Genomic DNA, 13,463 nt, shown 5'->3' with positions numbered 1-13,463 from the left:
TGCGACGCACACCAACGTACACGTGCAGGCTTGATTTATTGGGTAGGAGAGCCATGTATTGGAGTGGGGAGTTCTATCTAGGCTAAAGAGCGTGGCAGCGCTTCTATCGTGCTCCTAACGCTGACTAAGGTATGTTTGTCATGTGACACCAAGATCGAACTGATTATCTAATACAACACAATGCAGCTCGCGGTCTGACGCATAACTCCATCGAAAAAGTCAGAGATCGCCCAAACAATGCAATCTATGAGAAACAGATTGGGAAGGGGGGAGAAAAAAAGACAAAAAAAAACAAAAACAAAAAAAACCCCCAGAAAAGACAGCCAGTTTACCTCGCTGATCAAAATCTAAACCTTCCTCGGCTTGAACTTGACCATGAGTGGATGCTTCTCCCAAAGTATGAAGATCCTCTGGTCGGTCCAGTTGTCGCTCTCTGGACAGAGCTCAATGTCAAAGTTCCAAAGGAGCTTGGCAAAAATCAAGCGCATCTCGTGGTAGGCCAGGTTCTTGCCCATGCAGTTGCGCGGGCCGTAGGAGAAAGGCTGTAGCGCCTCCTTGCGGTCGCTGCCGTATTCGTCGGCGTACTCGGGCAGCCACCGCTCGGGGATGAACTCGAAGGCATTTTTGAAGTTTTTCTCGTTCCGGTAGCATGAGAGTTGGTGGACGGCAACACGTGTCTGATGGAAGTGTTTCTGTCAGCTTGTCTGGGGGTGTCTCTGCGTGTATTTGACGACATGGGGGCAAATGGGGTTTTTTTATCACAAAAAGGATTACTTACACCTTCGGGGACAAAGCCACCGGATATAGCAGCGCCTCCCGGGGGCACGACGCGCGGCATACCCATGGGAACGGGTGGGTACATCCTCAGGGCCTCCTCGAAGCAAGCTTGGAGATACGGCAGCTGGCGCAGGGAGTCGATGTGCAGACCATCTTCGGGGAGACTTCGGACCTCGGCAACGATCTTTTCGTACGTGGAGGGTTTCTTGAGCAGGAAGTAGGTCAAGCCGCTGAGAAGAGTAGCTGTAGTCTCAGTACCGGCGACCATGAAGAGGTTCGCGTGCTCGTTCATGCTTCCCCTGCCCAGCAGCTTGACGTTTTCGGGATTGCGCAGTACCAGGTTCCAGATGTCGGGTTGGTCCGTGTCCTTGTCCATGCGGCGCTCCACACGTTCGTTGACGTATCCCCTGTGCTCCTCCAACGATTTGCGCATCGAGGCGGGCAGGGTGGCTCTCACGAGGTTCCGCAGCCAGACCCAGCGACCCGCGATGCCGAAGATGGCCGCGTACCTGATTGTATCAAAGATCCTGGCCACCCATGGAGTGTACTTGCCGTTGTCGAGCATGCCAAGAGACTCGCCAAAGGTCAGGTCGGCCATGATGTCGAAAGTGGTGCAGTTGAGGAGCAGGACGAGATCGAGCGGTCGGTTGGGGTCCCCGGACAGGTCGGTGTGGATGCGTCTGATGAGCTTGTCGACGTACTTGAGCAGCAGGGGCTCCTGCTCGCGGAGGGCGCGGTCCGAAAAGGCGCTGGTGAAGATCTTGCGCATCTTTCCGTGCGTCTCAGAGTCGACGTTGCTGATCATGGAGACGCCGTCGGAGCCAAAGGCCTGTCCAGCGTCGTACAACCAAGGGTCCTTGAGCATCTCCAGCTTCCCGGCCGAGCGATGGCCGACGATGTCCTTCCAGGCCGAGGCCGACGTGTAGCTCAGGCGGATCGGGCCGGTGCGGACGACCTCGCCGTACTTTTGATGCTGCCTGAGGATCCAGCGCTCTCGGTAGCCGGTGATGTCGGCAATGTAGTACACGAGGTTGGTGGTTGCTGCGTACCATGGTCCTGGATATTTCGAAAGGGGGTGGAACCAAATATTGTATATGGCGCGGATCGTGAAGAACACGAGGAACTATAATGTTTGCCGAAAATCAGTTATCAGCATCAGCATTATGGGGGGGAAGGGTATGTTTGTGATAGTTTGGACTTACCAAAGAGAAGGAATAGGCTGAGAAAAGTGCAATCCGGCGAACTATCTCAGCAGCTCCCAGATCACGGATCTGAAAAAACGCCGAGGAGTAGAACACTCCAGCACCGTTAGAAGCCATGCTGACGGCGTTGATGTGTTTCTATGATCAGATATTGCTGTGATGAAGATTTACAAGTAAAGCTGTAGCAAGTAGATGAGACTGCTGCCTGATGGTGTGTGAGTATGCAGTCTTCTGAAAGCGGGGGAGGCCAGCACCTTCAGTACTTATGCAAGTGTCTTGTTCCGTACCTGGCCTAAGAAAGACCCCAGGGTTTGTGAGCCCGTCGGAGTTTGTTAGTCCATCTTGGATTCCGGGCGACGAGGGTATCCGGAAACACTGAGATGGCCGACCTCCTGGGGTGGAGACATGCTGAGATTTCGGCTCAGATTCCGTGCGGGTAATCCCTCCTCCCCGTTGTCCAGGCGCGCAACCCGAGGAAGGCGTGGATCTCGGACTCGGACACACAATTCAACCCCGACGAACTCGTGTCTCCAGACTAGGCTGCATAAGTGCGGGCCGCTCGGGTACCAACCACTCTTGACGATTCCATTGCCTTGCTTGCTCTTTCTTGATGTTACATTGCACTTTTTGCCACTGACAAGGAAAACCTAGAATCCTTACATAGAGTTTTTGCTATACCATCTGCCAGCATGATACGGAGGTTATAAGGGTAAGTTACCCTAGGCTTTGCAATGTGCCTTTTTTGGCGCGTGCATGGGTTTTTGTAAGTACTCACCATGGTGAGCGGTATGCATAACCCTGGTCGAAAAATACCTGACAGGCCTAGGGAAACTTTGGCCTCCTACCTCCGTAAAGAAAGACAACAAGGGTTGATTTAGCATGGTGGCGGGTGAAACCATATCGAATTCCATCACTTCCGGCGTTACAGTACGTGCTATATAATACTGTGCTTGCGGATACAATCATCGCTCATTTATTACGACACGGCAAAATTTATATGGTATGTGACATGGTGGCAAAATCACCCAGGATGTTATAGCTCCCACACCCCCACCCCGCTAAACAGATTGTAAACAGCTAGGTCATAACGGTTTTGCTTCTTTGATTGAGACACTAGTCCTCCTTTTGGCATCATAAGGCTGTTTTGAGTACAAGTTGGCGAGTAGCGTAAAATAGGCTCGATCTTGTATCGTGTACCACACCGCCAGCCAAGTGCAAATATTTCTTTCCCCCCTGCAAGTGACGCTGCACAAGTTTTTAAGTAGACACCTAATAAAGAGGGGATCGATAGACAGAATGCGGTATCAAAAAAAGGTTGATGAGGGAATTCAATTGTGAAAAGAGGGGCGAAAGGAACATGTTCACATCCATGATGAGCAACATATCGCTGATTACTGCGGCAATACTATGTATAGTAAGTAAGTAGGTGCATCCCATAGTAAACCACAGGGAGCAACATAGCCACAAGCACTGCATGCGTCACCGGGCGCCCGCCTGCACTTGGCGCAATGATTGACGTGTTTCTGGAAAACACGGGTTTTTTTGCGAATGGGATATTAGTAAAACCGAGCCTAGGAGTCGCTGAAGGAGGAAACATGACTGGTTCCGGAATCTCGGAGTGACGGCGGAACCCGGCGTTTCGGGTTACTTAACACTGCGGCGACATTTTCTGATCCAAGAGAAGGAAAAAAAAAAAGGAAAAAAAAAAGAAAGAGCGCTCTATTAAGTTTATTCGCACCTAATTTCTCAAAACCATATACAAAGAAAATTACCCAGGGGTTCCGGACTATAATTAATTCCCCGATTTGATCATAAAAACTCATACAGTACAACCTGGAAAATGCTTGACGGTAAGTCGCGCAATTGCTAATCCTATTTGTTTTGCAGCAGGTATAAAAATAAGAAATACAGTTGAGAGTAAGCAACTGCACGTGTAAGACGGGGGAGGATATTGCGCTTAGAAAAGCCGCCCGCGAACTGCCGGTGAAAACCCCTTAAATGAGACCGCGGGCTGGTCAATTCCGATGCCAAGAAACCAAATGTGTCCTCCAGTCCTGTCCAGTCAGCAGCCAACCCAAAATAGCCGCCGAATAAGTTCCTTTGGGATGTATCACCCCTGACCGTACACTCCCCAATTGGGCCTGTGGCTCAATTGTGGCTTTGCATTGTATCTGTGGGTCCGAGAAAAGATCGTCTCGGATCACGCTTTTTTTTCGGCCAATTTTTATTGGTAGAAAGTCCATGTGGCTGATAAGGTACAAGGAGCGCTCTGTCCACCTGCAACGCAGGGGTTTTGGTCTGAGCACTGAGACTACCCTCTCATATGTTTTGTTTTGTCATCCCCCCCCTTTCCCGTCCTTGCCTTTTTCTTAATCAACAGAAGATGATCGCGAGTGGGTTGGAACGTACAGTTGTGGGCAATTTTAATGATTTCAACAAAGGGAACTTTGCGACTTGCAGTCTTTATGTGAGAACACATTCAAGACAGATGGGCACCAGTCAAAAATAACGACTTTGCCTTGGAACAAAAAAGTCTTGTCTACCCTCACACGGTGAATCCCCTCCACTCTATAGAGATATCGGCCCCTGATGTTTCCATCTTCATGTCTCTTCCACTGTCAATCAAGCGTGACGCACCATTGCGGGATAACCTCATACATTAATTTGATTAACCTCACGATGAAATCAGCACTAAAGCGATGTGCTTATTTGTCCTTGTTGTGGTAGTTGACTTTGTCGTTCCAGCTGCAGCGGAAAACCGGATAGTTAGCACCCGTGTTCTGTACTATCAAGGCAAACATCTACCAAGTATGTAGGATGATCATCCCGCGGGAGAATGAAAGAAAAAAGCGGATTTAAACGGCAACGGCAGGCCAAGGGAACGAATCCTAGCCCAAGTCCAATCCGAGCTCGCCATCCGGAAAAGGCACTGGGTTCAGGGACGAGAAAGATAAACATGCAGAGGGGGAACTCACAAGATGGTCTTGTCACCGTCGCCCCATTGGTAGTTCTTGGTGCGGATGTTCTGGTAAGCGTACTCGGTGCGCTCCTCCAAAGGAGGCATGTGGGACCAGTGCTCCCAGTGCTCGTTCCACAGGTAGTAGGCGTTGGCACCAGCGGCAACCAGAGAGACGGGGACGACGCTGTGTTTTGGCCGAAACCTAGTTAGCACGGTTTTCGGTTTCTTCATGATATCCCAGTACCCCTTTATATTTGCAGTGCCTGGTGAAGATCTGCGCCGAAAATACGAAAGACCACGATCGCAGCGTATTCCACGAATTTCGAGAAGCGCTTCGATGTCAATTGGACCACGCCACAGTCGACCATGGTCGGCAAATATTTTTCATAGCCTGTTCCGGGCCAAGTCCAGAGCAAGTATGCAAGAGCGGGTAAGCTCGGCATCTCGCGAGGGTGCGTATACGTACGTGAGAGAGATCTTCTTCCACAGTGCTGCGACAGAGAATTGAGTTAGCGACATTCGGACTAATTATAACTCCGCAATCCTCCAATCCAGGCCATGCCTTCCAAAACTGATGTCGAAAAAGGACAGCTCGCAGCAATCATGACCATGATGTCACGTTTCCAGTCTCGAAAAATTCCTTCCCTGTTCCCCGACCGCAACTCCCCTAGTTGTCATTTCCCAGTAGCAGAAAGACACAATCGACTCACCCGTAGAGTGGATGGCGTGCTCACGGACAGCCTCGCGCTCGCGGACGAACGAGTTCTCGCCGGCGTTGGCAGAGCTCATCAGACGGCGTTGGGCCGGGGCCCGGAGCTGACGGGCCACGCGGGGGGCCACACGTGAGGCGATCATGGTTTTGTTGATTTTTTTCAGAGAGGGGAGATTGGTCTGATTCTGTCAACGGTATCGTGTCAGCTGTGAGGAATACTGCGCGTCGGGTGGGTGGATTGAACGTACGGGCGGTTTGCTTCGGGCGCGGTTTTTGGATTCGACGTCAATTGACTCCAAAAGCACCGATGCAGCTGGAATCAGGTCATTTCTCGGCTAATGGGATGTTTGGAGCTATGTCAGCCCGCTTAAATGCATGGTCAAGCTGACCTGTGGTGGATCAACCTGATAAACGCAAGTCTCCGCTACGTCATGTCACGTGATCGACTTCTTCCAGACCAAATGTGCTTGGGCTCCTTTCCATACAAGCTGTTTCACAAGGTTGGTGCAGATATTTACCATAATCTGCCTCTGTCCAAATTGCTACAGTATATGACTATGGGTTTATTCTTCGTACCAAGCAGTTTCTTATATACCAAGACGTGGCCTAGGCCATCTGCTGACACAGTGGGTATAATAATTCTTCTTACACGTTTGCTTCTCATGTCCTCCTCTCGTTCTCTCGGCAACTGGTTCTCTTCACCAGACCCCATCACTCCCCAGAAGCAACAAACAAAAACAATGACAAAGAAATGCGGATGGCCAGACTCCCAAATAACACCAAACGAATCAAATCAGTAGATGTAGCGAGTGTAGAGAAGTCCTTTTTTGTCCCCCCAATGGCGCCCACCATTCCATATTAACCGCAAAGCTCAATGCACCCCAATGCAAAACGTGACAGAAAACAAAAAAAAAAAATTGATAATACCGAGCGGTGTTGTAGTTGGAAGCGTTGAATAGTAGGAAAGTGAAAAAAGAGGATTATGTCGAACATGTAGGGACAGGAAAAGAATAGGTGTTGCTTCCTTGAATTACCATTCATCGAATACGGCGGTCATCCCGATTGTTCCTTTCGGAATCAGTTCGCGATGCAGACCTAAGTGTGGTCCAGGTGGTTGAGATCAGGCCAAACAAGCCGCCCCGACCACTACGACCTGAACCACGTCCAGAGCTGCGACTTGGCGAAGACAGAATCCCCCGCTCTACATCGTGGTCGTGTGTAGGCGATGCTGGTCTGCTGTCGTCACTTGTGGATGCCAAAACCTCGCCTTCGTCATCGCTCTCTTCGTCGTACGGGTCATAACGGGGACTGGTTGGCGAGCCACGGGCTAGGGATCTGACAACATCACCCTTGCAGATGGGGCATGTTCTCCGGCGGGTGGTTAACCACGGTGTGCTGTTCATCACCAGTCAGTCGCTGTGCAAGAATCTTGTTTCTTTCAAAATCACAAAACAAAGAAAGGAGAAATACTAACATGCACTCCACGTGGAATTCGTGGCCGCAAGGGAGGCTCATGACCCTGCTGACGCCATCGACATACTCCTCCAAGCACACCACACATTCAACCTGTCTGCTCATATACTTCTTCCATTCGCTTGATAATTGGGGTGGCGATTTCCGCCTACTAGTCCGGGATGGAGTTCGTGGCGTTTGCAGATCCGGGTCGACCCTCAACATACCATCGCTCGAATCGGGAACATCGTTAGTGGTGCGGGATCGAGGTCGCGACCGTGAAGATGAAGGGGAAGATGAAGCCACGTGTAATGTTGTAGTCGATGGCTGCACCTGCTGCTGCTGTTGTAATAACGGCGTAGTCGGGGACGAGCTCGTCGGGGATGGCAGCCTCGAGGGGTTGGAAGACGAGGCGACTGTGTGATATGTACGAACGGGCAACCGCTCCACCACAGACTTTGGTGCGCGCCAACGTCGCCTCCTGAGCTTAGCACGAAGAATGAGCAGAGCGTATACTACACTCAGTGTGATCAATGGGCTAACCACGAGAACAAGGAGTGTGTCAAAGAAAGGGCTTCCGCTGGCTGTGGGTGTGATAGTAACCCAGAGTCCTTCACGGTGTTCAGGTAGATCAGCGCCATCGGGGGTTTCGGCAGCCATATTTTCCTCGGCCTTCGAGTTTCCTGACTTCTCGCCCCTAAACATGCTGCCAACGAAAGATCCATGTGACGCTGCACTTGACGAGTCCGCCTTGTTGGACATTTTACCCTTGAGTTTGCCATGCTTTGCAACCTCCGGGGCATACTGGCCGCTGCTGGGAGTAACACCGGTAGTCAATGTTGCCTCCTTGAATGATTTGTCTTTGTCTTTACCGGTGCCTGATTTGCTATCGGAGTGCTGGCCTTGCGCATCCGAATTCGAGTTGTCCAATGTGTTCCCCAGACCATCCTGGCCTTTCTTCGCAGCCTTTTCCATGCTGGCTCTGATTTGAGTGTCCTTCTCATCACTCCAATCGTCCACCAACACCCAGTCACGGGAATTAGTCTTTTCCACCGTCTCGACATCAGCGCTCCAGCGGAAGAAGCTGCTCAACCAGCCTCGTGATTTGGCTGGAGACGTCGGAGCAGTGGTCGTAGTGGTCGTAGTGGCTTTTGGTACGTCCTTTCTAGGCAGCTCTTTCTTGACAACCTCTGCCTTGTTGGCTTGGTGACGTGTTTTGCGACCCTTCTCGGTCTGCTGAACTTTGACGACGGCCTTGCCCTTCTCATCGATGATGTCCTCGATGAAGCTGCCGGGCTGCATCAGTGAGGACAGAATGTGGGCCGTCGTGCGCGATGTGAAGATGGCGGGGATCGTCACGTTGGACGTATCGCCTCTGGCGAACATCTGAATCAACGGGCCGCCTTTGGTGTTGTCGCCCACGATGACACCAACAGCACCTCTGCGCTGAGCCCACTTGACCTTCTCAAGGAAACCGCAACCTCCTCGGCTAAGCAAAACCACCTTGCCGGTGATCTCTGCCGTCTCCTGCATGGACTGGATGTCGGAGTGCGACTGTGACTTGTCACCACGCAACGGCGAGGATCGCTGGAATCCCTGGTGAAGATAATCATCTGTGCCGTCGTCAAAGGGTCGGTTCTTCTTTGCATCATCACGGCTGTTCGACTTGGTCTTGCGGTTTACAGCGGGGCCACCAAGGTTGCCAACGTCTCTCTTAGAGTTCTTGGACGACTTGATATCTCCAGCCCCGAGTTTCGTGCTCTTTGTGAAGCCCCCCTTCTTTATAGGCTTCATACCAGCTAGTGCAGCTAGCCCCGCAGCTCCATCCTCCCAGCCTGGCACATCGCTACAGCCGAGCTCGCCTTCACCTTCGCCTTCGGGCAGATTGTCGTCCGCAAAGCCGCTCCCAATCCAAAGCTGACCGCTCAGGCCCTTGTGTGGCAACTGTGGCCCAAAAGCGGCCGGCCGAGCCTGAAATGAGGTACTGTTGTCGTCGGTCAGAGAGATTATGGCATTCGGAGGGAACAGTGAGAAGGGCGTCGAAAGGGAAAAGAACGATCGGAGCTTGGATTTGGCTGGCGGCTGTTCTGGTATTGGTGAGGCTATCGACCCTTCGGATTCGCCTTTTCGTTGTGCGAATGACGTGATGGACCGGCAGAATAGGAAGAGGGCGGCTGAGAAGAAGAAGACGAGTATGACCACCCTCGGTGGCCGCATCGTGGAGAAGTAGGGTCGTATAGTGTTACGGTGCGTTTGTATTGACCCGTCAATTCAATGTTCTGTCGGTATAACTTCAAAAGCTCAGGAAAGTACACGCAGAAGAAGCGACGGGTTGCCCAACGACCTTGAGCTTGGACCCGCTCGATTGGCCTCTAAACTCGAGTCACAGCCAGTCGATCGCATTCGGGTCGGGGGGTTATTGTCGAAAAGTCGGCTTAGACGCAAGGAAACGAAACGAAAACCGGTTTGCAAACTGATCTAGAATATGCTTCGAGGTTGCAACCAAATGCAAACACAGTTTAAATCAACCTCGCAGTAGTAGAAATGCATAAAAAGACAGACGCCGGAGGAGAAAAAAAAACACAAGACGCGATGGCGTCGTGGCGACCGAACAAGAAACTCGAACGATGGCGGAGTTTGGACTTTTTGGCTACCTTGGGTACAATAGCCTGGCGGGAAGGTGAGTGGAGGAACCTAAAGCCGACACAGCGGGAGGCCTGCACATCACTGGAGCATGTCCGCGGGTCGTGAATCGCCTACAGGGGCGGTTTGGGCTGGGAAGGCTCGAGCTAAGTGGATAGGAGAGCATTTTGGTCGCCTTGTGGAGGGGCAGAGTTCTCAAGGTTGGGGTGGGGCACCATCAACATCCATGACCTCCTTGCCTCCAGCTGCCGAAGAGTAGGGTCGGCATGGTTGTCACTGCTACTTTGAATCACAAAATTGTTGCCATCGGTCACCGTGAGCCTCGTCCATCTGATGTGTAAACGCAACTTTGGGCCATTCATGTTATTCAAAGTTTTTGGACTCCATCAAAAGGTGAAAGTTATTGACTCGACAGCTATACGAAAAGCTACAGGCAGCTGGTACCACAACTGCGCCGCTGTGGAAAAGACATGCTGCCACCAGGCTAAGATAGCAATCAGAACCTACCCATCTGACGATTGCTTGTCAAGCGCAAAAACAGAGCAATAGTCTCAGGTGCCGGGCAGCCGCTCCAAGCCTGGGGGCACGCGATTAGATCCACCATCTACACGTCAGTCTCTCCTCTCAATACCCTTGACCTGGGCTGGCGGCTGTGCCCACTCACTCCAACCTTGCAGCGACCCGACAAGCCGAGTAGAGTAGTTTGACCCAAGAAAACTAAAAAGCTCCCTAAATTAACGGACCCCAATTTCTGCCCTTGAACAACGCGCGTCCATTTTCTCGTGTGAGTTAAGGTGGAAAGAAAAAGACAAACGCAACATCCACGACCCTCTTCGTGTTGCGCGATGCGAAATTGCGATGCCAAGCGATATTTCCTTTTTCGCTGTTGTTCCTTATCTCATCTTTGTTTGTTTCTTCCAGTTGGGTTTTTAGTTGCGCCTGTTGGCCGAGCCGCGATTCGTACATTCATACACACCTCGCCTCTGATAGGTGAATCTGTTGCAGGTGCCCAATGGATTCTTCGACCTGGTGCCAGGAGTTCGGCGCAACCTTGCTTGGATGACCGCATCATTTGACCACCAGAGCCTCCCGTTTTGGACTGACGAATTTTACCATGCCACACCTTTGAGCGTTGTCATTTACTTGGTTTTACGCAAGTTGCACCTATCCAATCGCTGCCTCGGTGAGCCTGCTACCTACCTAGCAAAGGTACCGTAGATAGATAGATGTATGGAGTAGATAAGGTTCTTACTAGTCCTAGTGCATTTGCTCGTTTCTGCACTTTACATGAGATCATCCTATTGTATTGTATTTAGCAACTACCTATGCTCTTGAACACAAGATTTATTTAAAATTAGTGCTTCATGATAAAGTGGCTCTCCTACTACGCCAATTGCGTATTTATGATAGCAGGTTCAGTCTATCGGAAGTGTTGGTTGTTTTTAGCGCTATCTGCTCTACGGAGTAAATCCAACGCCAACCCCACGCGAGGGCAATGGCATGCAGTCAGCGCCTGTCACCAGACTCGGCCACACTTAACGCCTTTCACACCATCTCGTCCAAGGAATTTACGGGAGAAAAAGGGAAAATGAGTAAAAATGAGGTTTTTTTTTTAAAAAAAAAAAAAAAGAGAAAGAAGGAGGTCCAAACAGACATGCAATCGTTACGACTACAACACTGCAGGGATCGACATAACATTTGGTGCCACAAAGAACCAGAGGCTCGAGTTCAACATGTACCCATTGCACGTATCGTTAAACGAAGCCCCTGAACACTTTCCCCATCTCGTGTTCTACGTCTGGGGCGGACGGCAGGTCCTTTGGCGCCAAGTCAAACCTACGCATGCATACCGTACATCTGGTCGTCAGTCGCGCAGAAAAAAGATCAGGTACATTCTTAGTGCTTTTTTAGTGCCACCAGCTGCAGTCGGCCCCAAGCCGCTGTCACGCCACAGGTAAAGCCTCGATCATTCCATCAAAATGACAATCAGGGAGTAGACTGGCTCGTAGATATCGCCAAACAACTCAATGACGTGAGGCAAATCTCCTGGACGGTAAACGATACAAGATTTTGCCGGGGTGAACATCAATCATATTAGTACAATGACTAGGTGACAAGCTCGTCCCTGCCGAGAAGCTGAGCCATGGGATCATCAGTATTCGTCCGTTTTCTCCTGTACTCATCCAGCTCGGCCTCGGTAACGTCTCCTATCATTTGTTCGGCTGTTCGCTTCTTGGCCTTCTCCTTCGCTGCGGCCGCGGTTTCCGCTTCGCTTGCTTTCCTCTCCTCTTCCCTGGCGCCGTCAACTTCTGCATCCGCGGCCGGCTCCAGTAGTCCGGATCCCGTCCGTTGCCTCTCGGCTGCCTCCCAGGCCGCCTTGCCTTCCTCACCCGTGCAGTAACTGTTCTTGACGAAAGAGTGACAACATGCGTAACCCCATTTAAAGTCGGACCACCAACTTCCCCAGACCGAGGTGTGGTTGTTGTGGAAGATGTCTTCTTTGTACTTTGACCGAGCCACACCCTTGGGCCCACCCTTGATCAGGCCGATTTCGTCGTACTCCACATACCTCTCCGATTCAGTAACGGCCATTTGCCTGATGGCATCGGGTAACACCTTGGTCTCCTCCCCGCCGTACTTCTCCCGCAGTTGCCTCTCGCGCTCTTCCCTCTTTGCGTCTTCCTCCTCCTTGAGCTTCTTCCGCATGTAGGAGCCTGCCGTCGGGTTCGCCTGCAGATGTAGGCTTGTGTCGCCGCCCTTCTCTTGTGCCTCCCATGCATATCTTTGTGCCTTTTCAAACTCTGCGGCGTCGCCCGACTGCCTGAGGAAGCCCTGCTCGGCGTAAAGCTCTGCTGTCTTGTCGTTCGTCGCGCCAGCGTCAACGATTGTTCGTGTCTTGGGGTCATACTTTGCTGAATCAAGATCCAAGTTCAGTAGATACTTGGCAGTATCCTCTCGTAGTCGTAGCTGCCTCGTTGATGTCGGCTGGTGCTTGCTCATGTCGGAAGTTTCGGCGTAGTGGTCTCCGTCCTCAATCGCCTTGCCCGATTCTGCCGCAGCCTTGGCCTGCATCTCCTTCCTCAGCTCCTCCATCTTGTTGTAGTCTTCCACGACTGCTTGGTACTCCCTCGCGTCGTAGCCGTTCCACCGGTCTCGCTTGGCGTCCCAGCCCATCCGGACATCCTGCACCAGCTCGTCGGCCTTGATGTCGCGACCCGTCCACTTGGCCCCCTTGGCACGCGGTCGGCTGAGGCAGTCCTTAACCTTGTGCGTCATCGCGCCGCAGTTCTCGCACGCGCCCTTGCGGTACTTTGTCGCTGCCGGCCCGAGCGTCTTGCCCCGGTCGTACCATCCTGTGTCCTTTTCTTTCTTCTGGATACGCTGATGCTCTAGGTAGTCGGTGTTTTCGCCTTCGTCAACGGCGTAGAAAGGCCGTTTGCTGATGAAGTTGGGGATGTAGACGTTCTCTTCTTTGGAGGCTCCGGCGGCGCCCAGCGCTGGCCGCCTTGGGGGTGGAGGCGGAGGTGGCATCTTGGCTCCTTGTTTTGAAGATGGGTAATGTTCGTCTTCTCGTGAGATACCAGGGATGAGTAGAAATGATAAGGAATGCGTAGAGTCAGGCGTACTTTTTTGAAGCCGGAGCCGGATTACGAGAAGGTGGTTCAGATCGCCGACTCGGTGATGCGCTTTGAGGCGGGAGTGGCTGGATCACGGACGC

General features: G+C 51.8%; 5 protein-coding genes across 5 annotated transcripts; 1 reads left to right on the top strand and 4 right to left on the bottom strand.

The window, feature by feature from the left end:
* Positions 1–211: 211 nt before the first annotated feature.
* On the bottom strand, positions 212–2,448 carry MGG_02982 (averantin oxidoreductase). The gene is made up of 4 exons (XM_003720670.1): positions 2,267–2,448; positions 1,980–2,184; positions 779–1,900; positions 212–677 (listed from the first exon to the last, which is right to left on the bottom strand). Exons 2-4 carry the CDS (start codon positions 2,094–2,096, stop codon positions 348–350), a joined length of 1,569 nt encoding a protein of 522 aa, XP_003720718.1. The 5' UTR covers positions 2,097–2,184; positions 2,267–2,448; the 3' UTR covers positions 212–347.
* A 903-nt stretch (positions 2,449–3,351) lies between these two features.
* Positions 3,352–3,977, top strand: MGG_17902 (uncharacterized protein; the record flags this gene model as incomplete). The annotated part of the gene is made up of 3 exons (XM_003720669.1): positions 3,352–3,397; positions 3,807–3,829; positions 3,891–3,977. The coding sequence occupies 3 exons, from the start codon at positions 3,352–3,354 to the stop codon at positions 3,975–3,977; spliced, it is 156 nt and encodes a 51-aa protein (XP_003720717.1).
* MGG_17901 (cytochrome c oxidase subunit VIa) lies at positions 3,694–6,013 on the bottom strand. The gene is made up of 5 exons (XM_003720668.1): positions 5,899–6,013; positions 5,649–5,835; positions 5,405–5,429; positions 4,955–5,122; positions 3,694–4,724 (listed from the first exon to the last, which is right to left on the bottom strand). Exons 2-5 carry the CDS (start codon positions 5,791–5,793, stop codon positions 4,685–4,687), a joined length of 378 nt encoding a protein of 125 aa, XP_003720716.1. The 5' UTR covers positions 5,794–5,835; positions 5,899–6,013; the 3' UTR covers positions 3,694–4,684.
* Positions 6,014–6,122: 109 nt separating this feature from the next.
* MGG_17900 (RING-9 protein) lies at positions 6,123–9,762 on the bottom strand. The gene is made up of 2 exons (XM_003720667.1): positions 7,125–9,762; positions 6,123–7,045 (listed from the first exon to the last, which is right to left on the bottom strand). The coding sequence occupies exons 1-2, from the start codon at positions 9,317–9,319 to the stop codon at positions 6,688–6,690; spliced, it is 2,553 nt and encodes an 850-aa protein (XP_003720715.1). The 5' UTR covers positions 9,320–9,762; the 3' UTR covers positions 6,123–6,687.
* Positions 9,763–11,522: 1,760 nt separating this feature from the next.
* MGG_02985 (pre-mRNA-splicing factor SLU7) lies at positions 11,523–13,424 on the bottom strand. Its single transcript, XM_003720666.1, has one exon. It carries the CDS (start codon positions 13,274–13,276, stop codon positions 11,852–11,854), a length of 1,425 nt encoding a protein of 474 aa, XP_003720714.1. The 5' UTR covers positions 13,277–13,424; the 3' UTR covers positions 11,523–11,851.
* Positions 13,425–13,463: the final 39 nt, after the last annotated feature.

The sequence above is a fragment of the Pyricularia oryzae genome, chromosome 7 (assembly GCF_000002495.2).
Source record: "Pyricularia oryzae 70-15 chromosome 7, whole genome shotgun sequence".
Lineage (NCBI taxonomy): Eukaryota > Fungi > Ascomycota > Sordariomycetes > Magnaporthales > Pyriculariaceae > Pyricularia > Pyricularia oryzae.
Note: the sequence above shows the minus strand (reverse complement) of the source record. Positions and strands in the feature narration are given on the sequence as shown.